At 35.0% G+C, this 27276-nt stretch overlaps 1 protein-coding gene across 2 annotated transcripts in view; it reads right to left on the bottom strand.

Moving 5' to 3' along the window:
- Positions 1–27276, bottom strand: part of FBXO11 (F-box protein 11) — a 412771-nt gene that overhangs the window by 64605 nt on the left and 320890 nt on the right. For both annotated transcript variants that reach the window (XM_090399679.1, XM_090399680.1), the window contains exons 14-16: positions 16670–16792; positions 10663–10748; positions 2660–2880 (exon numbers count right to left, since the gene is read on the bottom strand). In XM_090399679.1, coding sequence (XP_090255805.1) covers positions 2660–2880; positions 10663–10748; positions 16670–16792 — 430 coding nt within the window. The remainder of the gene's footprint in view (positions 1–2659; positions 2881–10662; positions 10749–16669; positions 16793–27276) is intronic.

The raw sequence follows: 27276 nt of genomic DNA on the forward strand, positions 1-27276 counted from the left end.
TTAATGACTTCACATTAATTGCCTTATTATCTCATAATGCAAAGAACATATCCTTTCGGATGTGTATAATGCTATGGAAAGTGCCACTACACAAATCAGTTTCACCCTTTACTGAGGTCTCATCAACCTTGGTATCTCTTCTAGCCAGGCCTAGAAGAGATACCAAGGTTAAAATAATGAAGTCATGTAGTAAAAAGGTGTACCACCTTATTAAAATACTCTGGATTAGATAGTTGTAGAAAGTTTTTCACCTGGTTATAAATTAAATTAAACTTGCCAAAAATTATATTCCTATTTTATTCTGTACCCAAGTGTAAGCAAACAAAGTTTGTTTGCATGTGAAGTATCTTCACAACTAGGCTACTTATATATACAGAAGCTAATGGTAAGCATTATGGGAAAGACCACTACTCAGACCTATTTTGACCTTTAATGAGGTCTCATCAGTGGGAGCCAGAACCAGAGGAGATACCAAGGCTGAAGAAATGCAGAAGTTATATATCTAATTTAATTTATAACCAAGTGAAAAAACTTTCCACAACTATCTCTAATTCAGAGTATTTTAATAACAAGGTGATACACCTTTTCACTACTTGTGTATGGAAATATATGACTTCTGCATTGCTTTAGCCTTAGTATCTCTTCTGGGTCTGGCTGTCATTGATGAGACCTCAATAAAGGTTGAAATTGGTCTGGGTAGTGGCCTTTCCATTAATCCATAGCATTATATGTCAGAAAGGATGTATGTTTTACATTATGGGATACTACGGCAATCAATGTGAAGTCATTAGCCATTATATACAAGCAGCCTAGTTGTGAAGATAATTCTTGGGTCTTCATTGTTTGTTTACACTTGGATAAAGAATTAAACAAGAATTAATTTTGTGTATGGTATTAATTATTATATCCTATTCCAGATATCTATAACAGAGAAAATGTACTGGAGCCATAAAACCTCTATTTAATTATTTTCAATAAAACTGAAGATGAGACCTCAACAAAGGTTGAGAATAGTTTGGGTAACCCAAAATCCCATTAACTGAATTCACTAGCCCAGAATCTGCTCATGATGTATGGCATTACATGTCTAAAAGAAAGTGTGCTGTGCATTATAGAATACCAGGACAGTTTGATGTGAAGTCATTTATCTGCACATATAAATAACCCCAAAGTTACTTCAAGTGCAAACTTTACTCAACTTCTTGCTTGAATAAAAGATAAAAATTAGAGTATAATTTCTTGTCAAGGATAATATTTCTAGATCTAATATTCTTGCATCATGCATCCATTCTCTTTTCCTCATTTTACATGCTTTCTCCTTCATCCAGTCTACATCTTCAGAGTTGAAATGATCTATAATGTAGTCTTTTTTGTATAGACAGATAACCATTTTGTGCGACTTATCTGTCTATACAGTTTGTGTCTTCAAATGACTGAAGTCTATAGCAGGATCCAACTATGTAATTTGGCCTGTTAACTGCTATCTCACATAAAGAGCTTTGAACCAGTTGCCTGTATTACAAATACTATCAACACCATTTGAAATGCCTACTGTGGTCAGATTTGATTCCTCTGAAATCATTAACAATATTCCCTTGCTCTTTCTTATGTCCACCTACTTTGAATACATTATATTCATCGTGTTCTAATCTTGTAATGATGTATTCTTCTAGTTTTAATACAATCAAATCTCATAGAACTTAATGATAGCAAATTCTTTGTAGTCAGAGATTCATATAACACACACTTTTTTTTTCTTTCTTTTTAAAGATATGCAGCTTTAAAAACCTTCATAGTGAAATCTGAGATTAAAATTATTATTTTTTTTATTTTTATGATGCATATATAATATTCTAACTGAATGAATAATTTGAAGAATTTGTTTGTAACCATGCATTCTGAACCCTATTTCAGGATGCTCAACAAGGGAATGTTTAAAAATAGCCTATCTACACATTTTATGTGAGTTCACTGCTTATTTTTAGGAATTTCAAAGAATTCAATTAATTAATAGACACATGGAAATCTGAGGGTTTAAGAGTAAAAACAATGGCAAGAACATAAAATATCTTAATTACCTGATACATAATGCTCTTGAATCTTTTATGGCTACTAAAATGAATTATCAGATGTCTACCATGACGCTTAAGTGGATTTTCTAAGTTTAAACTGTAAAAGTGATTTTAATTTTATTCGTGTATCCACATTTAAACATACTTTTTTTTTTTAAGTTTTAAAACATGAAGCTTTATCTTATTATATACTAACTTCACAATACAAAATACTTGCAGCTTTTTTCCTTAATCCAAATTACTTGATTATCTCACACTTAGACTTCAGTAATATTATTCCAATAGCCATACAGAAGTGAAAAGCATGGTATACCTGGTAAGCAAAATATTTTTAAATGCAGTTTCTTCTTACTAGTACTTTTATTATCCATATTTTGATGATTTCTTAGAAACTAGCAGAAAGGAAGCAAAGAGTTCACATAATAACATTTTTGAATGTAAGTTTAATGGCAAACTAAATGTAATCTAGTAAAATAAAAAAAAAAAAGTACAAAAACTGAAACAGGTTTTCAAAAATAGGCATTACCGATCCTCTTCCCTCATTATAAAGTATTTCAATTTAACCATCATTAAATAAAAGAAATTACCTTTTCCACCATTAAAAATGCAAACACCTCCATCACGACCATCATAAATTTTATTTCTCCGAAGGGTAGGATTACTGTCAGTTTTTATCCAGACTCCAGCCATTGCATTGTCAAAGATTTCGTTCTGTTCCAATATACCAAGTCCTCCATTATAAACCAGAACACCACCGTTCTGGCCACCCCAAATTTTATTCCTACAGATAACAGGATTACTGCCTGTCCTATATTAAATAAATGGAGGGGAGAGAGAGAGAAAGAGAAAAAAAAAGATATGTAGTAAATAAAGAACAATTCAGGAAGTAATCATTTCTGGATTGTGATAACAGATAAAACCTATATGGATTCTAATTAGGATATAATTAATAAACTATCAGTCATTTAGCAAGTCGAGAGCATTGAACAAGAACTGCTCCTTGGGACAGTTCTTGTTTTAAGAATATTCACTCTTCTAAATTAACACATAAACCAATTAATGCTGATGCACCCTGAGTTTTATGTATTCTCCACATATACTGTGAAAGTACATGTAAAAATATTAAATGGGTGGATTGATTTACAACAAACTTTTTTACTTGCCATGATAGCATCTTCTCAGGTCTTTACTTATTGATAAGTTGGTGCATTTGTCTAATTGTAAGAAGGAAAAACTACCAGACCAACTTTCTTTACCAGATACTACCTCAAAGTTGTTTTAAGCAATGCCGAGGTAATGAACTAGAGCAAACTTTGAGGTATGGCCAATTAGCTATCAAAGATAACTACAACAGTAAGTGTCTCATTTTCAATTTATTATTGAAGGGCATTCTTGATGTAGACGTGATTAGCCAAGGAGATAGCACTACCACCTTCTTAATCTACAGGCAATGAATTTATTATTATTATTAATGTACAGGCACCACCACGGAGTCTAGAAACTCATAGCAAGAGACCCAAACTATCCACACAATTTATCATACCTTTCCTTGAACCCATTAACAGACAAACTGACTAGCAACTCATTCCACTCTTTCACAACTCTGATGCTTGCTTATGGCATTAAACATGGTTTAATGCCATAAGTAAGCATCATTCCTTACTTATGGCATTAAACCATGTTTTTTGCATGTTGCCTATCCATAATTTGCACTTTTTTCATCCATCCAACCATTTTTCATAGACATGCAAAAATACTCTAAGAAAGAACACTAGAAACAGCTTGGCTCTTTCTAGTGGTCTTTCTTTCTTTTATTTGCAATATTACCTACTTATTCCTCTTCACTTCATTGGGAGCATAGGGCCTTGGCCATGGATCTCCAGCTGATTATTTTGTGCCTCTCTCCTTATCTGTGTCCATTTCATAAACTGTCTCAAAATTTATATGACCTTCGAAATTACAATCCTTAAATTAACTTATCCATATATGCCAACCGATTTATGGCAGACCACTGTGTGATTGTACTTTACTTACCCAACTCATCAACTATCTGAATGGCAAATTGCCTTATTAGTGTGATTCAATAAATAGTAAATTGCTGCATAACCAAATAACACAGTAGTACCTAGAAAGCATCATCATGAAAATTGCTTTGATTGTAAGAGGTGGGATATTATTTGTCCTTTACATATTTCTCTTAAGGGTGGAATAAATGCAATTTTTAAATTCTAGCATCAAAAAACATTTGAAGAATGTTTCTGATAAAAAAAAGTGGAATAAACAGATGATGAATCAAGATAAAGTTAAACAAAAAAAAAGTTAAAACATGAGGGAAATCCCATCAAATTTGCTGAATAAAACTGAAGTAAAAACTGTCAAGCTCATTTAAAAAAACGAATTTGATAAGTTTTTACCTCAAATACAATGGAGAAGATGACTTGCTGGATGAAATGATAATAATGAAGAAAATAATGTATTAGCTAATGAGGGATCCCTGTGATGACATTATAAATAATGCTACAGAGGATTTTCAGACAAACATTATTATCAGTCAATGAAGGTATAGATACTGTAAGGAATTTAAATGATTTTTTATTCATGAATAAACGTATATCACATTAGGTATGTATGAATTTAAGATTGAAGTTTTGTATCTGATATGCAAGAAAAACAATGGTTTTAGATATAATTTTTAAACTTTCAAAACTGATACATATACAAAATATACAATTGGTCTTCTTGTAAAATGAGTTACATATTTATATTTAACTGGGGGGGGGCTCCCCACGATGCCTAAGGCACCCCCCCCAAACCAACATCATTAAAATCAATTTAATAATATAATAATCAATTTTACACTGAATAATATTATAAATTTTTAGTGATGAAAATGTATATGTCAACGAAAATCAGTACACATTAATTTAACTATGTTTGCCTGAGGCAACTACAATATGCTATAAGATTTCATTAGTGCAGTGATTGATAACTAATTTAAATGTAATTTTATATTTGTCAACATGCCACAACCATATACATAAGTGTACGAGGGTGGTCTGAAAAGTTCTTGGCCTCAACCATAGATGGCAACACTATCGGCATGATTTTTTTTTTTCTAAGTTGGTACATCTGTCATAAGCATCCATGTAAAATTGCAAGTCATTCTATCAAGTAGTTTGTTTTATACAGATGTCTGAAGCAAAAGTGTTGTCAGTATCCCTTGAAATGGATAAAATTGAATATCGTGCAGTTATAAAATTCTTTGTAAAAGGAAGTTTAACGCCAAAAGAAATTCATTTGAAGTTCATAAAAGTTTATGGGCCCTCTTTTCCTTCATTATCAACAATTAAGAAATGGGCGGGGTGCTTAAGGGTCAAAGCTGTATAACTGAGAGGAGACCTCCACATAGCCTTTAAAGGAATGCGGAGAACCGACCAGGGCTGCTGACCTAATGTCCAATCCTCACCTTCTCGTGGTGCACCCTGTTGGGTATCTACTTTGATACTGAACGAACGAGGATGGGCTGGCAATTTGGGATTTAGCCGACCAAATTGTATTCTTATTGGTTAAACCAAAATAAAAAATGATGGTACAACATGACAAAATTTCATGCCGGCTGGGGCGTCGCCCGGTTAAACAAGGCCCCCGTTGTTTTCGCCAGGGAACCAGGGCGAACAGCGAAAAGTCAGCTACTGGAACAAATCTGAAAACAAACCCCAACTCAACATCACCAGAGTTAAAGATCGGTACTATCAACGTAAGAAGCCTGAATGGCAAAGAAATGGAGCTAGCTGAGGAATTAGATAAGTACCAGATCGACATAATAGGGGTGACTGAAACAAAAAAGACCAAAACTGGTGAGATCTTTCTGAGCAATAAATACAAAATGTTATATTCAGGCAATGACAATCAAGGAAAAGAAGGAGTAGCCATAGTATTCAACACAAAATACGAGGCTAATCTTCTTGAATGGCAGTCAGTCTCAAGTAGAGTAATGTGGGCAAATATGAGAATGGGGAACTGGACAATGAGACTTATTTGTGCCTATGGTCCCACAGAAGGTTCTACTAAGGTAGAAGTGGAGGAATTTTTTGAGGCTTTAGAAAAAGCAACTGACACAATGAAAAAGGAAAAGTTGGTCCTTGTTGGGGATCTAAATAGTAGAGTAGGAAATGATTGTGAGACATACAAAAATATTTTGGGAAAATTTGGAGAAAAGAGCAAAGCTAATAATAATGGCAAATATCTGTTGGATTTCTGCTCAGGACATGGACTGGTTATTACTAACACCATGTTCCAACATAAAAATGTGCACAAATTCACATGGAGAGAAGAGGCTAGGAATAAGAAAAGTCTCATTGACTATGTTATTGTTGATAGTGATGTTTTCTCCCTGGTGCAGGACACCAGAGTGTACAGAGGATTTGAAATTGGAAGTGATCACTATTTAGTCTTGAGCAGGATAAAATTGAATTTCATATTGAAAAGAATAACATGTAAGAAAGTTTTAAAGCGAATAAAAGTTGAGCAGCTATCAGATGTGAACTGTAGACTAAAATACAGAAATATTATTGAAAAGAAAATGAAAGAGTTTGAGAACAGGAATCAAACCTTGGAGATTCAGTGGCAAACTCTGAAGGAAACATTGATTGATTCTGCCAGAGAGGCATGTGGTGAGGTTGTGTGCAAGGATAAAAAAATTAGAACTCCCTGGTGGACACAGGAAGTCAAAGAGGCAGTGAAGGAAAAGAAGAAAGCATATCAAAAGTTCCTGGCAAATAAGTCAGCTTTTACTCTTACAGAATACAGAGACAAATGTAAGAAAGCTAAACAGTGTGTAAAACTAGCTAAACAAAAGTCATGGGAGGACTTCGGCAAGAATATAGAAAATAAATATCAAGAAGGTGGCAAAATATTCTGGAGGTTGTTGAAGAAGCTTAGGAATGGAGGAAAGAGTGCTGTAAAAGGAGTTAGAGATGATAAAGGTGACATGAAAACAGGAGAAAAAGATATCCTTGAAGTATGGAGTAATTACTTTGAAAAACTGCTAAATGAAACAAGCAGTGATGACAGCACAGTGGTAAAAAACACTGACCAGGCATGCAGTCAGGAATACATATCCATACTTGAAGTAGAAAAAGCCATCAAAGGCTTGAAATGTGGAAAGGCAGCAGGAGTAGATGATATTCGACCAGAAATGCTGAAGTATGGTGGTATAAGAGTCTTACAGTGGCTGCACTGCATAGTTCAGAAAGCCTGGACAGAGGGACGAATTCCCAATGATTGGAGTAGAGCTCTCATAGTACCCATATATAAAAAGGGAAATAAAACTGAATGTGAGAATTACAGAGGTATTTCCCTACTGAGTGTTCCTGGCAAGATCTATGCAAGTATACTTGAGAAACGGTTGAGAAAAATTGTGAAAGAAAAGCTTGGTGAAGATCAAGCTGGATTCAGGCCAAATAGAGGCTGTCAGGATCAGATCTTCACTTTACAACAAATAGTCGAGAAAGCATGGGAATATAACAAAGATCTGTATTTAAGTTTTGTCGATTTGGAAAAGGCATATGACAAGGTGCCAAGAGAGAAGCTATTCAATACGCTGCAGTTATATGGTGTCAATGGGGCATTATATCAAGCAATACTTAGTCTTTATTTGAGTTGCAAGTCAGCAGTTAGAATTGAAGGAAGTACAGGAAGATGGTTTAATGTTAAATCTGGTGTGAGACAAGGATGTACATTATCCCCTCTGTTATTCATTATCTATATGGATCACATTATGAAGGAATGTGGTATTCAACCTGATATCAAAATTGGAGATGTTAATGTCAGCTCTTTGCTTTATGCGGATGATGTTATACTTCTAAATAAATCCGCTACAAGTCTGCAAGATTCTCTGACTAAATTGAATATCTGTTGTAATAGATATGGTATGAAGGTCAGCAATAAAAAGACAAAGACAATGAAAATAGGCAGAATCATTGAAAATGTCAACTGTGTTGTGAATGGAGAACCTGTGGAACAAGTAAAACATTTCAGCTACTTAGGCACAATTTTTACTGAAGATGGTAAACTAAATATAGAAATAGACAACAGAATAAGCAAAGCTGGTATCGTGGGAAGTCAATTGAATAAATTCATATGGAATAAGAAAGAAATTAGTCGGAACACTAAATTAGCTGTATACAAGTCTGTGTTCAAACCAATTTTAACTTATGGATCTGAGAGCTGGGTCAGAAGTAAAACACTTGATCAAAGACTAGAGACCGCAGATATGAGAGTCCTGAGAAAGATTAGAGGCGTGAACAGATGGCATCAATGGCAATATCATATTAAAAATGAGGATATTAGGAAAGAACTTGACATTGTCAGCATCCAGGAATGCGTTAGCAGAGCTAATCTCAGATGGTATGGTCACTTAAATAGAATGGGAGAGGAAAGATTAGCAAAACAAGTGTTCTCTGCCAGGTTGGCAGGAAAACGACCCAGAGGAAGACCAAGATATAGGTGGATTGATACGGTACAAAGTGCCTTAGACGATAGAAATATAAGATCTGATAATGTTGGAGTCTTGACAAGTAACAGACTGATTTGGAGGAAAATTGTAGATAGGAAGTTAGTAATGATGTAATTTTTTTCATGTAGTACTGTCATATCCTGTACACCCCTTGAGGGTACATGACAGGAATTTGATGATGATGATGATGATGAAGAAATGGGCTACCGAGTTTAAACGTTGCCATACCAGCCTTAAGATGATCCACGTGAAGAATGTCCAAAAAGTGTAACATCACCAGAAATCATTGATAAAGTGTACGATATGGTATTGGATGACCGGCGAGTCAAAAGGCTATAGTCATTTCAAAAGAATGTGTAGGATATATTTTGCACGAAGAATTGCAAATGAAACTTTGTGCAAGATGGGTGCTGCGTTTGCTCACAGCAGATCAAAAATGCACTCGCATGAAAATCTCTGAACAGTGCTTGGAGCATTTTAACAAGAATAAAATTGATTTTGTGCATCAATTTATTACTATGGATGAGACGTGGATTCACCATTACACCACAATCCAAAGAACAGTCAAAACAGTGGACAGAAGCCAGATGTTCAGTGCCAAAGTCGGTTTCATCAGCAGGAAAGGTGATGGCATTGGTGTTTTGGGATGCTAAAGACATTTTGTTTATTAATTATCTTGAAAAAGGGTAAAGCAATAACCGGGGAATATTATTCTGATCTTTTAACCAGACTAGATGAAAAAATTCGTGAGAAAAGACCTGGTTCGCAGAAGAAAAAATCATCTTTCAAGAGGACAATGCACCTGCCCACAAAGGTGTTTTGGCAATGGGAAAATTAAGGGATCTGCACTATGATTTGTTGGAACATCCACTATTCCCCAGATTTGGTTCCCTCTGACTTCTATCTCTTCCCAAAACTAAAATTCTTCCTTGCTGGTCAGCGTTTTTCTTCGAATCAAGAGGTGATTGCAGATCTTACTGAGAACCACTACAGGGATGGGATAATGACACTGGAGCATTGCTGGAATAAATGTATTAGTCTTAAGGGAGATTATGTTGAAAAATAAAAATAATTTTGAAATTATAAATTCATTTGTTCATTGTTAGGTTGAGAACTTTTCAGTCCACCCTCGTACTAAATACTCTTTATGATTAAGCCATAATTAATTATTGATACTTATGTTAGTTTAATGTATGAACTTTAAAAAAATTGGAATGGTATTATGAGTAAATCTTTTGGGACTGGGCCCTCGTCTTATAAAAAAAGAATTTATTGGGCCGCGGTTTCACAAAAGTTGAGAACCGCTGGTTTATGCCATTAAGCATTATTATGAATTTTGGGATGACGAAACAATGAAGCAGGCTCAGAAGTGAGTCACCAAGATGTAATTTAAGACTATGGAACATCAATTCTGAAAAATAGAGGGAATCTAATTTACAGAGTTTGGAAGACAGAAGGATAAGGATGGACACAGTATGAGACAGAGGGATAAGTTAATAAGTTTTTCATAACACAGAAAGAATAAGTATTCATTCATTGAAATGGACAAATATGAGGTGAGGAGTATATTTTTATCATGCAGAATGCCATATACAATAATTACTGGAACGGATCTTTCATGATGATTACTGGAAATTCATAGATGCCAATAACAATATTAACCCCATCTCCAACACATTACATACTCGGTTAAATCCAAGGAATATGGATACATAAATCTAATTTTAATGATAAGATAAAGCAACAATATAGTCGCTATAAAACTGTGTTCTCTGGTTAATCTGTTTTCAGAAAGTATAAATTCTTTTGGGGAAGGATAATCATGGCATCTTTCTATGAGACCAGCTAACTCCCACTCAGTTGAAGGATTTGAATAATGGAATTTTCAAAGGGCATGGTCCTTTAGATTGCAATCAACCGAAAGTAAACTTCTTTGTGGAATAATGTTTTGCAAATAATTCAGTAGAATTCTCCATAATAGACAAAAATTTTTATTACACATATTCTCTATTTTTTTTTTTTCTTTTCGATCAAATGCTCAAGAGATTATGAATAAGTTTATGAATGACTTACCTAATTTGTACTCCTGAGTAAAGGTGATTAAAAATGTCATTATCTTCTAACCTTCCATGACCATTATCATAAAAATAGACTCCCACCTAGAACAAACATGATAACGAATGACTATGAACCCCTGTTTATTGATTAAAAGGATTTACATTGTTATCTAATAATCTAATCCATAAGTGGCAAGTCTAGTATGAATAACTAAATGCTAGTTTATAATTCACATTGTGACTTAATTGATAAAATTACACCAGTAATTTTATTTTACTCTGCTATCTGTTGTACTGTGAAACAGTAACACAAGAGTTAATGTTTTGCATATATTTCACACACCAAAAAAGTTGAAAACTTTAAGAAATATATAGTGAATGTTGTTATGGCAGTTGCAGATATTTTGGAATTCGGTTGAAGTGAATCAGCATATCAACTCAATTCATCGGCTTGCCTTTGTCATTGAGTAGCACAATGTTTTGTTAATACTGCACCAATCATAGTTGCTCTGTAATTCCAGCCTACCTTTGTTGTCGGTTTTTCACTCAGCTTTCGCTGCTCGCTAGTCATTTGTTAATTTGAATATTTAGAGACAAAATATTCAAATATATCGCATGATGAAGGTGAGCGGTCAATCTTTTTTAATTTAAAATTTGGGGAAAAAAGTACGAGATATATTTGAGTAAATACGTTAATAATTATGATGAATTTAATAGAAATTCAACAATAACTACTACAATTTTATTAATATATCAAGCAACAGAAATATGAATTTTCAGAAATTCTATTTACCTGGTTATATCTAAGTAGACGAATGAATGGTTATATAGTTTGTAGTAGTAGTGTTCAGCCTGGTTGGCCAGTAGTAAGTGTATCTGTTCTTCATGCAATAGGCTATTTGTCCAAATCCCACTACAGATATCAATGTTTGTCTTAGGCGGGAGATGGAATTTCATTGCTCAGTGTGAGATTAATACTTGCTTATTAGAGACATGAAGTAGCTTGAAAAAGTTCTGTGTTTAATCTCTAGAGTAGGGTTTCTTGATTACGTAAAAAATTAATAACAAAAAAATAAAATAAAAATAAATAAATCCTTAGTTCATCCACAGTATTAATGTGCTATAAGCATATAACTTTCATGGGTGGGAGTCACATAAAAAGATATATAAAGCTGACACATTGCATTATATTCCCATCCAACACAGTGATTGCATGTGAAAGGTATAGACTTACAAAATTTACTATATAGATGAAGTATATAACATGTAGTAGTATCACTGTATAACTAGTAATTTCAAAGCAAAACTGAAAAGTATCAGTATAACTTTAGATTTTCTAACTTCAGTAACACAGCAGTGGCATCAATTAGTTTCTTTCTTAGAAATCTACTGTTGCTTATATTTAGCAAGATGAAATGTGTTTTTTACTACTGTTAATATATATTCTACCTTCTTTATGTAAATTATAATTTACCTAGATTTATGCAATATTTTAAGATCACCTTGTTCTTTAAATGTAGTGTATGGAAATTATGTCAAGAAGGAATGATGAAATGAAAAAAAACACACTGGAATACAAAATTTAATCTGTATTAAATTTTGTATTCCATGGACTGAATCCTGAGGTGTACCTTAGGATTCAGTCAATGGACCATTATTGTTCATTCTATACATTAATGACATCAGGCAGGGCAATCAGGGATGATACTGATATTTAGCAATTACAAAATGATTTGAAAATTAAAAAATTTGTCTGAGTCTGATAAGATCTGACTGAGTGTATATGGTTCAGCCAGTAAAAAAAAAAAATAAAAAAAAATAAAAATAAAAGTGCATTTCTTTCTGGAACAAAGTGCTGACGTTCCACCAGAATATGGCATATGATAAGATGAGTGTTAAATTGTTTAGATATAGGTTGGTCCTCAGCCCTCAATAGATAAAAAGGTGAAAGATGATGAGCTATGCAGAGCTTAGCAAGTAAGGCAGTGTCGATTGGATGTCTTTTTGCTGCGGGAAGTCAACTGAAGCCAAAATCTGCAGAGCGATCTTTAAGTCCGTTTTAAGTATCAGAAAATTGCAGTCCAAAGCCCGCCAATATCCCAACGAAATGCACCCTGAAGCAAGGCTCTCCAGACCCTAAGGCACAAGATGAAAGGAAAAGCATAGGGACTTTAATGCAAGACCTTTGAATGAGTGTGCGACACAGAGCCTCTGTAAGTTTGTTCCATCTTTTGTTGTACATTCCTTTTGTAATCTAGGAGATACGCTATAGATGGACTGATAAGAAATAGTAATAAGAAGTGTCTATAAGAGAGTCCTCTGATTTGTTATTAATTGGAACATAATTTGTGAGATAACTTAGCATAGTTAGCTAACCTCTTTGTGAGTAAATTAGTTTCAATAATTTGATTTAATAAGCAGAGAAGTAATCGAGTAATTATATTGTATAGTTATTTAGTATTGAAAAGGGAAAGTTTGTTTCTTTATGCTAAAAGTCTAATAGATAGGTAGAGAGAGTAACCTCCCTATTGTTTAATTAATGTACTTTGTTATTAATGTAAATAAATGTGTTTTAATTATATGTCAATAGAGAGCCGCCCTATCCTTTATTTTACAATGCACTGTTCTGAAATAAACTTGGATCTGTGAGCTAACAACTAAGGCATTAAAAGTGTAGTTTTAAGCACTTCAGAACCAAAACTGCTTATGTAAACTTTATTGAAGTAATTTAAGCTAGTAAGAGAGAGAGAGAGATCTACCAGACGTATTATTACTGAGTCTTATGCCGATATAGAAATACTGGTGGCGCAGTCTTAATAAATAAATTTTCCAGTGTTCATAGGCATACAACTAGTAAATATGAAAGGTGGATAAACATAGTACGCAACAGAATAAGTAAGAAAGGTCACGAAAGCAAAAGCACACTGCTAATTAGAATAATAAAGATATTACAATAGCATGGTAACCAAACGGGCTCACAATATAGGCAAACAAACAGCTTTCATTACAAAGGTGCAGCCAACAGCCTTTCGTTACAATACCACCAGAAATCACTGATCAAGCACATGAAATTGCTGAGACTATAGGCATTTCAAAAGAACATGTAGGTTATATTTTTCTTGAAGAATTACAAATGAAAACCTTTGAGCAAGATGGGTGCTGTGCTTGCTCAGAGCAGATCAAAAACGCACTCGCATGAAAATCTCTGAACAGTGCTTGGAAGGTTTTTAACAAGGATAAAACTATTTTATGCATAGATTTATTACTATGGATGAGATTAGGATTCACAATGACACACCAGAATCCAAACAGCAGTCAAAACAGTGGACAGACGGTTGTTCAGTGCCAAAGAAGACAAAGTCTGTTTCATCAGCAGGAAAGGTGATGGCATTGATGTTTTGGGATGCTAAAGGCATTTTGATTATTAATTATCTTGAGAAGGGTAAAACAATAACCAGGGAATATTATTGCGATCTTCTAACCAGACTAGCTGAAAAAATTCATGAGAAAAGACCCGGTTCGCAGAAGAAAAAAATTATCTTTCATCAGGACAATGCACCTGCCCACAAAGGTGTTTTGTTAATGGGAAAATTAATGGATCTGGGCTACGAATTATTGAAACATCCACCCTATTCCCCAGATTTGGCTCCCTGACTTCTATCTCTCTCCAAAACTAAAACTCTTCCTCACTGGTCAGCATTTTTCTTCGAATCAAGGGGATTCGAAGCTGTAGAGGGGTATTTGGCAGGTCTTACTGAGAAACGCTACAGGGATGGGATAATGGTGCGCTAGAGCATTGCTGGAATAAACATATTAGTCTTAATGGAGATTATAAAATTATAAATTAGTTTTTTCATTTTTAGGCTGAGAACTTTTCTGACAACCCTCGTAATTATCCTTTACATCACCTGAGGATGCATATCAGGAATTTGATGATGATGATAAATAAATTTCTAAACATCTTTTTTTTTTCCACTTTAAAATATGGGGGTGGGGAGATTGGTTAAGCTTTTTTTTTGCTGAGTATTTTGAATAATTTGTTGGGCCTTGTTTATGTATCAAATGTCTTTTGTTTCTTATTCCTGTATCACATGATGTATTGACAATATCTATAGTTGTATGGAGACTTGTGAGTGCCCTTGAGAAATTTGAGGATGAAGGATTCGTGCTACAAGGAATTTTTTGATTCGTTATGAGAAATCAAACCTTACCAGAGCCATACACAGATGCCCGCTATCCAGCACACAATAAATGTTCTTGTGAATTGAATGCCAGAATTATCGTAAATGCCATACCCGCACTACCACAAGCCATGGGCCTTGTTCCTGGACCACGGGGAAGGAGATTTACTGCAATACTTTTGACACGTGTAGTCAAGCTTCATTCAACCTGGTCAAGCCATTCAGGACTGCCTGTCTTACCAAAGCAAGAGCTGAAGTAATGTAAGATGATCAGGATCCCCTTTAAAGATGTTCTTGGATTACACCACACAGAAAACATGGTGGCAGGGGCATTGTTATCCCAGTGATAGTGGTCTGGAAGATAGAGCAAAAAAGGCTCAGGAAATATAAAAAAAAGGGCAAGCATGACTGGGAGTTCCTGCCACTACAAATTGGTGACTCATGTGGAAAGGCACAAAAAAAAAAAAAAAGAAAAAAAAAGTGCAAGGGAAAAATGACAAGGAAACTACCGAGTGCAAGCCTGCATAGATAGTCTGATGTAGTTAAGTGTTTTAGATGAAAAAGTAAGAGGTGATCAAATCAAAAATATGATAATGAATGACTAATATGGAAGGAAACTGTTGACAGGAAAGTAGTAGAAATAAGAATTCAGCTGGACAATTATGATCTCTGTATGCATTAGAGAATGATGAATGAAATACTGGAAGTTTATTTTGCACTTGGTTAGACTATAATAAATTTGGTTTAATCCTTTATCCAAGTGTAAGCAAACCAAGTTCGCACCTGAAAATATCTTCATGACTGAGGTAAGGTGGTGGAAAACCAGGCGACTCTGAGCAAAGGTGGACCAGGCTCTCATCACACCTTGTCTCAGTATCTCCCGTAATGCAAAGCACTTCTCCTTGCAGACATGTATACTGCTATGCATTAAGGGAAGGGCCACTACCCAGACCAGTTTCAACCTTTATTGAAGTCTCATCAGTGGGAGGCAGACCCAAACGTGGAGATACTAAGGCATAAGCAATAGGAGAGGTCATATTTACATATACAAGTTGCCAACAGGTTGGCATTGCTTCTGCCTTAGTATCTCCACATTTGGGTCTGCCTCCCACTGACGAGACTTCAATAAAGGTCAAAACCGGTCTGGGCAGTGGCCCTTCCCTTAATGCATAGCAGTATACATGTCTGCAAGGAGATGTGCTTTGCATTATGGGAGATACTGAGACAAGGAGTGATGAGAGCTTGGTCCGCCTTTGCTCAGAGTTTCCTGGTTTTGCACCACCTTACCTCAGTCCTCCTGAAGATATTTTCAGGCGCAAACTTGGTTTGCTTACACTTGGATAAAGGATTAAACTAAATTTATTATAGTCTAACCAAGTGCAAAATAAACTTCCAACATCTTTCTCTAAATCCAGAGTAATTCAATAATAAGGTGGTACACCTGTTGGCAACTTGTATAGGTAAATATCCTATTGCTTCTGCCTTAGTATCTCCACGTTTGGGTCTGCCTCCCACTGACGAGACTTCAATAAAGGTTGAAACCGGTCTGGATAGTGGCCCTCACCTTAATGCATAGCAGTATACATGTCTGCAAGGAGATGTGCTTTGCATTATGGGAGATACTGAGACAAGGAGTGATGAGAGCTTGGTCCACCTTTGCTTGGAGTTGCACCACCTCACCTCAGTCCTGAAGATATTTTCAGGCGCAAACTTGGTTTGCTTACACTTGGATAAAGGATTAAACTAAATTTATTATGAATGAAATACAGTGATGAAATGTCATGCAACAATCAATATAAATTTTAGTAATTTAGTAAAGAAGCGATAAAAAATATTTAATACCTGCTTTCCACTATGAATACGATTTCGCCTAAGTACTGGTATACTTCCTGTAGTGATCCACACTCCAGCCAGTGTGTTTGCATATACTTCATTCTCTTCTATTAAACCTTGGCCTTTCTCATGCTGATGACATAATAAATTAGTATTAAATTAATATTAATAAATGTTAAATTAATATAATAAATTAACTAATAAATTTTAAATGTATAGTTTAAAAATGAAAAAGAAACTAAGAATCAGTATCAGTATAATATAAGAACTAATAAGAATGTCAACTACAAAAATATGTTAGCATCTGCAGAAAATGGGGTAAAAAGACATTCATGTATTTTTAGGCTTATATGCTGTTTGAAGTTCATATTATTGCTAAATAGAATGAATTAAATACAGATTTATTGGTCACAGAGACATCATCTGGGATACAATAGAGAATTTTAATAAGGCACATAATCCTCAGAAAGAAATCCTTTATTTTAGTGTTACATGGTGATCAGCATTCATTTTAGAAATTATGGACTTTACAACCGTGTTATAAATAACTCTTTTAATATCCCGACATTTCGATCTTCATATTAAGATCATCATCTGGAGCACATACAGATATACAGGCCAAGCTAAGTTACATTACATACAGTAAGCTAAAGAAACAATGAATTCATCACATGTTATTCTACTGGCATGACCTCTAGTGAAAAAATAATAATAATAATAATTATTTATAAAATACATCAAGCTAAATTCTATTCATGATAACATGAATAAACATTCTTTCTTACAGATAGCTTTCTTTCAGTAACAACGATGTCCTATTTTTAGCATTACAGTTATTTTTGATTTAGGATCCTGGATTTTCTACAGTCCTGTTTATAATTGCTCTTAGAGAGGAAGGTTCTGTGGGTCAAATATATGCCTTCCATATGGTTGGGATTTTTAGCCCATCATTATTGTTCAGATTGGGGTGGTTAGTAATAATCTCAAAGGCTTCCTTAAATTTGCATTCATACCATGTTTTGGTGTGATGTAGATAACTAGTGCTTTTCCAGTCAATTCTATGTAAGGTGTTCACAGGGCATGATGAGAAAGGCCGCAGGAGGTTTAAAGATGGCTTTGAGGTTGTATTTTGGTAGTATTCTGTTTATTTTATCTGATGTTCCTTTAATGTAAGGAATGGTTATAGTTTTATTGTAATCTGGTTCGTCTTTGTTTATTATTGAGGTCTTGTAGAGAATTTTGTTAATAGTGTTTTGGCTGTACCCATTTTTTTTTGAAAAAGTATTGCTGATCACTTTAAATTCGTCTTTCAGTGCCTGTTTACTGGAGCAGATCTTCAGAGCCCTATTTTTTAAGATACTGACGACACCTAGTTTTTGTGTTGGGTGGTGGTAGGAGTTTATGTATATATATTGGCCAGCATGTGTTGGTTTCTAGTAAACAATGAAGGAAAGATTGCCAGAAGGAAGACGTGTGACAAGTGTATCTAGAAACGGAAGTGTGTTCTGTTTTTCAATCTCAATTGTGAACTGTATGCGTTTGTGTTGTTTGTTAAGGTGGCTAAGGAACGTGTCTAGTGGCCATGGGACCAGATCACGAAAACATCGTCAACGTAAAGCCAGACTTTGGGTTTTAAAGGAGAGGAACCTAAAGCAAGTTGCTCAAAATGTTCAATATAAAAGTGTTAGCAATGGGGAGGGGGGGGGGGGGAAGTAATGGTGAGCCCATGGCTGTGCCTTCTTTTTGTAGGTAGAAAGCGTTTTGCCACACAAAATAACCAGAACGCAATACATGTGCAAAGAGCGCTGTGATATCTGGAGGGAAATTGTTCTGTAAAAGAAGGATTGTGTCATTCATTGGGACATTCGTAAAGAGGGCAGAGACATCAAAACTGACTAATGAATCATCTTTTTCTAATGTAATGTCATTGATGACGTTTATGAAATGTGTTTTTTGATGTAGGAGGGGGAATGATCTACCAACTCCTTGAGTGTTACCGCTAATTTTTTGGCTAAGTGATAATTCGGGCTATCTATTCCTTCAATCATAGGCCGGAGTGGTGTGTTATCTTTGTGTATTTTTGGTAGCCCGTAAATCCTTGGGAAATGAGTGTAGTGCAGAAATAGTTTTTTGACTTAAGTAGTTTCTCTGTTTTCTTTTTTTTATTCTATTGGTTGGGTTGTAGTTAACGAATTGGTATGTGTTAATGTCGGAGACTAGCAGGTTCATTTTTTCTACATAAGTGGTTTGGTTTAAAATAACGGTGGCACTTCCTTTATTGGCTCTAGTTATTACGATGTTTGGATTTGAATTTAGTGATTTCACCACTGTTAATTCATGTTTTGTTAAGTTGCTTGTTATTGTTTTGTTATGATTTAAAATGTTGGAGTTTCTTGTTGAAGATGTAAGAGTGGAAGCTTCAAAACGACTTTTGTCATCCTTAGTAACTTTCTTTACCTTCTGTAAAGAAAGGTACTAAGGTGATCTGGCTTGGCTGGGATTTCTGAATGTTTCTGCTTTCCATCTTATGCTCATGGGGAGCATTGTGATGTCATAAATATCTTGGATTTGTTAAATACAAACTAGACTATATTTAATTTATATGCTGACAAGTTTAGCTTCTATTTGCATTTAAAAATGGACAAAAAACGTTCAATTTCTGCAGTTTATTTATTCATTGTTATATATCTATATATCCTCTAATGTTATATGGAAATCATGTGACAATAGAGGATATTCCAAAGGACAGCAATAGAGAAAATAAATGCACAAGAAGAAAAATATTCACTGAGTGTGTGGAAAGAGGATCTGACTAGTCACTGTATGTGGGTTGATCATTAATCAACCAAACCAGTCTGTATTGTCTAGGATTTTTCTGCAGCTGTTAGGGCAGTGTTTCTCAACGTTTTTTGGATCATGCCCCACCTCAACGTCTCGAAGATTTTGATGCCCCACCTCTAGCATAATAGTCAGCCAAGTTCTGAAAAAGTATAATATAAATATGTATAAATATATACATGAACATTTTCTAATTGCCCTCAAAATATTCAAATTACCCCCCCACATTGAGAAACACTGTGTTAGGGACTCCTCTCCAAAGGTGAGCTCAACATTCAATGGCTGTATAGATCAGTATAAGTTATAGCAGATTAGAAAGGAACATCTAGACTTGATAAATCTAATTTATTTGAAACTGAAACAACAATAAGTGATATGTTTAAACCAAGAGAGATTCTTCTCTGCAAAGCTTTTAATACTACTTTCTGTGTACAATCTTCTAGTCATCTAAGAATTCCATCTCAGTCTTTTTAGACACCATATCCAAAATCCCTACAGTTTCTTTCTACATCATCCCTGGTTTCATCTTAAATGCTTTAGAGATTTGGGCATTGTCAAATAAGAATGAAAGAGGAGGAGTGATTTTTTTTCTAGAAATAACACAGGATTTGCTAACACTAAAGTTAACAAGATCATCAAAATTTGAATTTAAGACTGCAGTAATAGATATCCTAAAATTTTGCTGATCTATATAGTGCAAGAGTTGCTAAATGAGAAAAAGGAATGCAATGTATTGTAATCTGTAAAACTATGGATTGGATACACAGATGGATGTTAAATGTTTTTCCAATTTAAATGTTTTTTTTTTGTTTTTTTTTGTTTAAATACGATATTGTTGGCATGGCATCAATGTGTCGACGAACAAAGGCAGCAAAAATAACGTTGGTAGGCAATTTGAATTTGAGGGATTTTATTCATTGCAGTGGGTGTGAAATGTATTCGTTGAGAAAATTATAGCACACTTGGAAGAAAACCAAGGAAAAGAAGTGGACATAGTATTCAACACTAAATACGACGCTAATCTTATTCGATGGCAGGCAATTTCAAGTAGAGTGGTGTGGGCAAATATCAGAATGAGGAACTGGACAAAGAAACTCTGTATACATCATTCCACAGAAGGTTCTGCTAGGGTAGAGGTGGAGGAATTTTTTTGAGGCTTTGGAGAAAGCAACTGACACATTGAAAAATGAAAAGTTGGTCCTTGTTGAGGATCTCAATAGCAAAGTAGGAAATAATTGCCAGATATACAAAAATGTTTTGGGAAAATTTGGAGAAAAGAGCAAAGCAAATAATAATTGCAAATACCTGTTGGATTTCTGCTAAGGACATGGATTGGTTATTACTAACATGTTCTAAAATAAAAATGTGCACAAATTCACATGGAAAGAAGAGGCAAGGAATAAGAAAAGTCTCATCGACTATGTTATTGTTGACAGTGATGCTTTCTCACTGGTGCATGACATCAGAGTGTACAGAGGATTTGAAATTGGAAGTGATCACCATTTAGTCTTGAGCAGGATAAGACTGAATTTCATTTTGAAAAGAATAACATGTAAGAAAGTTTTAAAGAGAATAAAAGTTCAGCAGCTTTCAGATGTGAACTGTGGACTAAAACACATAAAGATTATTCAAGAAAAAATGAAAGAGTTTGTGAACAGGAAACAAACTTTGGAGATTAAGTGGCAAGCCCTAAAGAAAATATTGATTGATTCAGCCAGAGATGCATGTAGTGAGGTTGTCTGCAAGAATAGAAAAATCAGAACTCCATGGTGGACAAAGGAAGTTAAAGAGGTAGTGAAGGAAAAGAAGAAAGCATATCAAAAGTTCCTGGCAAATTAGTCAGCTTGTGCTCTTAGAGAATACAGAAACAAATGAAAGAAAGCTAAACAAAAGTCATGTGAAGATTTTGGTAAGAACATAAAAAATAAATATCAAGAAGGTGGCAAGATATTCTGGAGGTTGTTGACGAAGCTCAGAAATGGAGGAAAGAGTGTGGTAAAAGGAATTAGAAATTATAAAAGTGACATGAAAACTGGAGTAAAAGATATCCTTGAAGTATGGAGTAATTACTTCGAAAAATTTCTAAATGAAATAATCAGTGACAGCACAGTGCTAAAAAAAACACTGACCAGGCATGCAATCAGGAATACATATCCATACTTGAAGTAGAAAAAGCCTGAAATGTGGAAAGGCAGTTGTAGAAGATATTCGACCAGAAATGCTCAAGTATGGAAGTATAAAATTCTTAGTGGCAACACTGCATAGTTCAGAAGGCTTGGACAAAGGGACGAATTCCAGATGATTGGAGTAGAGCTCTCATAGTACCCATATATAAAAAGGGAAATAAAACTGAATGTGAGAATTACAGAGGTATTTCTCTACTGAGTGTTGCTGGTAAGATTTATGCCAGTATACTTGAGAAGGGTTGTGGAAGGGAAGCTTGGTGAAGAACAAGCTGGATGCAGGCCAAATAAAGGCTGTCAGGATCAGATTTTCACTTTACAACAAATAGTTGACAAATCATGGGAATATAACAAATATCTTTATTTAAGTTTTGTAGATCTAGAAAAAGCATATGACAAGGTGCCAAAAGAGAAGCTATTCAAAACGCTACAGTTGTATGGTGTCAATGGCATTTTATCAAACAATACTTAGTCTTCATTTGAGTTGTAATCAGCAGTTAAAATTGAAGGAAATACAGGAAGATGGTTCAATTTTAAATCTGGTGTCAGACAAGGATGTACATTATCCCCACTGTTATTCATTATCTATATAGACCACATTATGAAGGAAAGTGGTATTAAACCTGATCAAAATGGAAGATGTTAATGTCAGCTCTTTGCTTTATGCGGACGATGTTATACTTCTAAATAAATCCGCTAGAAGTCTGCAAGATTCCCTGACTAAATTGAATAACTGTTGTAATAAATATGGTATGAAGGTCAGCAATAACAAGACAAAGACAATGAAAATAGGTAGGAGCACTGAAAATATCAACTGCATTGTAAAATAGAATCTATAGAACAAGCAAAACCTTTCAGCTACTTAGGCACGATTTTTAGTGAATCAACAAAGCTGGCATGGTAGGAAGTCAATTAAATAAATTTATATGGAATAAGAGAGTGAAACCACTAAATTAGCTGTATACAAGACAGTGTTCAAACCAATTTTAACTTATGGATCTGAGAGCTGGGTTAGAAGTAAACCACTTGACCAAAGACTAGAGACAGCAGATATGATAGTCCTGAGAATGATTAGGGTAATGAACAGATGGCATCAATGGCAATATCATATTAAAAATGAGGATATTAGGAAAGAACTTGACATTGTCAGCATCCAGGAATGTGTTAGCAGAAGCAGTCTGGTGTGAGATTAAGGCTAGTAAAACAAAATATACAGTTGGTTGTCATAGCCCAGGAGTTCCACAGATGATCTGGAAGAGATGCATTTACTTACTCCCATTCTATAATATTGTTACCATAGGATTAGAAAAGGGGAATGGATGCACCATGATACTTTTGGAATTTGCACCATGATATGATACTGTTGCATAAATTGAAAAATATGGAATTGGATTATAAAATATTGGCATGGATAAGTGGATGGCTGACTGACAGATATCAAAAAATGGTATATGGCGAATGTGAGTATGCAAGATTTTAGCTAACCAGCAGCATGGCATAAGGATCAGTCTTTTGTTTGTTGTTATTCAATTCATATATTAATGATACTGGAAAGGATTTGACATATGGCATACAGCTATTTACTGATGATGCAAAGATGGGTAGGATAATCAGGAGTGAGGCTGATATGAAGTATTTACAGAATAATTTGAATAGGCTGGAATTGTGGGTATGTGTAAATGGCTGTCAGTTCAATGTTAGTAAATGTAAAATCATGCACTTTGGCATGATGAGCTATCTAATGTCGTGTTATATTGGTTTGATTATGCAAGAAGAAACTGATCAAGCTTGGGATCTTGGAGTTTCAGTAGATAGTAAGTTGAAGTTCTAGGGCCATATAGCAAAGATTACAAATGCAACTCAGAGGATAACTGCAGTGCAAAATGAACCTTGCTGTGTAAAAACAAGGAAGGCATTTTGCTTCTTTCCAGTCTTTGATAACACCCCACTTAGACTATTGTGTGCAGGTCTGGAGTCTTGGTTTACGTTGTGATTCTGATGCAGTGGAGAGGTGCAAGGAGAATGTTAAAAATGATTTCAGGATTGTGAAATACTGATAATAACGACAGTTTGAGAATTTGTAGCCTGCAGACACTAGCAAATAGAAAAAAGAGGGGTGATATGGAGACTTACAAACTTCTGAAAGTCATACAGGATTTCAGTAGATGAGCTTTTTCATTTTATGATTGGTGGAGAAAGGATGCCAGTGTATCCTTGGAAGTTGATAATGAAATAAAGTATAACATTACTATGACTGTTGCGTGTGCAAGCAGTGTGAATGAATTCAAGAACAGGTATGACAGCTGGTGGTACGTGGTGTTGGATTGTGATAGAGTGGTATTTTATGAACTCCTATCTTATCACAATCTAACATGCGTTTCCAAACAAAAAAAGGAGACAAATACAGTAAATTGCCTCTACGTGTAAAATAAGTAATATGTATATATATATACATATATATATATATCAAGCATGTTCTGTTATGAAAGGGTAAATAAGTATGTGTTTTGTGCCATTCACAAATGTGGTTAATTAATACTGAAAGTGTAAAACATTAGCAGAGCATTATAAAATAACATGTATAAAAGAATTATAGAATGTAAGCACAAATTCAACAGTTGGGGGGGGGATGAAGTCCAAAGGTCAAGGAGCCGTACGCGAGGGAGTGGCTCGCCCCAAGCAAACAACATGATGTCAGCGTATGTGCGATAGCAGGGGAGAGAATGGACACCGTGACGTAACAGCACGTGAGAGTTGGCTGGACATCGAAAAGGGCGAGAAACGCTGAGAAGAAAAGAGGGAAATATAAGGGTCATGCGACCCTGAAACAAGGCTTTTTGTTCCTGGATCTCCTGTGTGTTCCTCTCTCGTGGTAGCGAAGGGTGGCAGTGCCTCCGTATTGGAGGGTCTGATTAAGGCAGTTGCGGGTCTCGGCGGCCGTATTCTCCGCGGAAAAAGCAAGTCCGGCTGTCCACAGAAGGCCAGTTTCCTGTGAACCTATGATGCAATAAAGAACCAAAAGGGGAAGATAAGTAGACTTTATTTGTGTTTCACTGAATATGAATGAAAGATTTGTGCCACGTTGATATGTTATGGAAAAGGGACATTAATGACATAGAATAAGATTGTATTGCTATCACTTTAGAAAGCTATTGAATTTGATCTTACTGTCTGTCGTTGTGTTAAAGTTCACTATTATATTGAATGAAGTTAAGGATATGTTTAGAGTAAAGAATTGATAAATTATAAAGAGATTGTGAACGATATGAATGTTATCTTGTGTAGCCTGACAGAGCTACGGAGTTTTAGAATAACTGTGATAATAATACATGAATAATGCATTAGAGTGTGTTAATATAGTTCTTACTTTAGATAGCTACTGCATAATATGTTATAAGTATGTTAGTGGTATTTGAGTATTTTATGCTTTGTCTGGAACTCCCTTAAGATGGGATTTAAACTAGTGTTATTAAGTGTATCAACTTTTGAGATATAATAAACCTTGCTTTTGATTCTAACAAAGACTTTCTGTGATTTCTGGAATCCGATGCACCTCTTATAAATTATTATGAACCTATGCAGGATATTAGAAAAGGGTAAATTTTGGCCACATCTGCAGAGTTGATAGGTATCATTAAGTACTGTCCTGAGATTACCTCTTGGTTGTTAATATTAATAATCTAATAGCGCTAAGTGGCGCAGTGAAACAAATAAATTTCTTGGCGTTTTACGAGAGGTAAATCTCAGACACTCTGATACTGCCTCGATCTCGAGGAAATTCCATTGTCCCTCAGAGGTACCACGTGTAGCCACGATCGAGTGTATAAAGGAGATATAGCAAAGGGTTGAAAATAGTTGAAATAAGAAAAAGGAGACATAACAGTGGCCTTCCTTGATGAGTTCCTGACTCCTTGGAGGTCTATCTTAATAATAATATTTGAAATTAGTTGAGAGATTCCAGCAACATAAGCAAATGGAACTCTCTCATATTCAGGGTTTTTTGGGAACAGGTTTATAAAGTCCAGGTTAAGTTGAATCTTTTGTGGGAAGAAGCTATTTGGCTATATATAACATTACAACTATTTGCTGATATGCAGTACTTGCAGACTGATTTGAATAGGCTGGAAATGTGTTTATGTGAAAATGGTGTAATGAGGTAGAATCCTGGAATTCTAGTAGATAGGAAGTTTGAGGGTCATATTGCAAATATAACTCAGATGATAATTGCAATGCTGAAATTAACCTTGACATGTAACAATAAGGAAGTTCTTTTTTCCCTTCCAAGGCTTTGATAACACCTCACTTAGACTATTGTGCACAGCTCTGGTTTCTATAGTGATTCTGATACAATGGAGAGAGTGCAAAGGAGAGTGTTAAAAATGATATTAGGATTATGGAATATTAATTATGATGACAGATTGAGTATTCGTAGACTGTAGACACTAGCAAACATGAGAAAGTGGGGTGATATGATTAAGACTTACAAATTTCTGAAAGGGTCATACAAGATTTCAGTAGATGGGGGTTTTCATTTTATAGAGGGGTGGGAAAGGATGTGAGGGTTTCCTTGGAAGTTGAGAATGAATGCTGCCAAGAGGGTGATGAGAGCTAGATTTTTCTCTTACCAAGTGGTTTGTGACCAGAATGGTTTGCCATTTGATGTTGTATGCATACATAGTGAGAAAGAATTCAAGAACAGGTATGACAGTTCGTGCAGGTAGTATGTGGTCTTCCTTGACTCCCTGTAGGTCTATTTTAATCATAATATTCGAAATTTGTTGGGATTCCAGCAAACTAAGCAAATGGAGCTCTCTCAGATTCAGAATTCTTCAAAATAGGCTTATAAAGTCCAAGATGTGTTGGATCTTCTGTGGGAAGAAGCCATTTGGCTGTATATAACATTGGATGTTGTCAAGTTTTAGTTTTTTATATAACATTGGATGTTGTCAAATTTTAGTTTTTTAAGATCAAAATGTTTGGAGCAAATGACTTGAGCCTTATACAGCAAAGTTTTGATGATGTCCACATTTTGAGAGAGATTATGTGTAGAACTTTGCATAATGACCAGTAAAAGTAGGTTTATGATAAACTAATCTATGCACCAGAAGAAAGAAAGAGGAGGATCTTCATGGTGAAGATATGGGAGTGTATGTTGTTGATTCTGGTTAAGAACGAGGGCAGAGAATCTTCAAGGTAAGACTAATTGGCAGAAACATCATCAACATAGCATACCCAAAACGGTGACTTAGGCTGTATGTAGGAGAGTAAGTAGTTTTCTAGTTTATCTTGTTGAACTGTTATTAATCCTCTTGTGTCTATGTATTTCGGTGGTTGCTGTACTACATCATAAGTGCCATTAACAACTTAGCAAGCTTTTATGTACAATAAGGTAAGCTATGAGCATGGATTTTTTTTCTGAAATTAAAACTCTATGATAATTCTCACCTGGGCAACTGATTGACGTTGCAAGACTCTACAGATAGGTGTAACCATGTAACAGTATTAATCAGGTTTATATAAATCTGAACAACCTGACTGTGACAGACAATGAATCAAACAGTTAAAGGGAAGATGAGAGAGCAAAATGGTTTATTA

The sequence above is a fragment of the Typopeltis vanoorti genome, chromosome 10 (assembly GCF_054136105.1).
Source record: "Typopeltis vanoorti isolate ZY-2024b chromosome 10, IOZ_Tvanoo_1.0, whole genome shotgun sequence".
Lineage (NCBI taxonomy): Eukaryota > Metazoa > Arthropoda > Arachnida > Uropygi > Thelyphonidae > Typopeltis > Typopeltis vanoorti.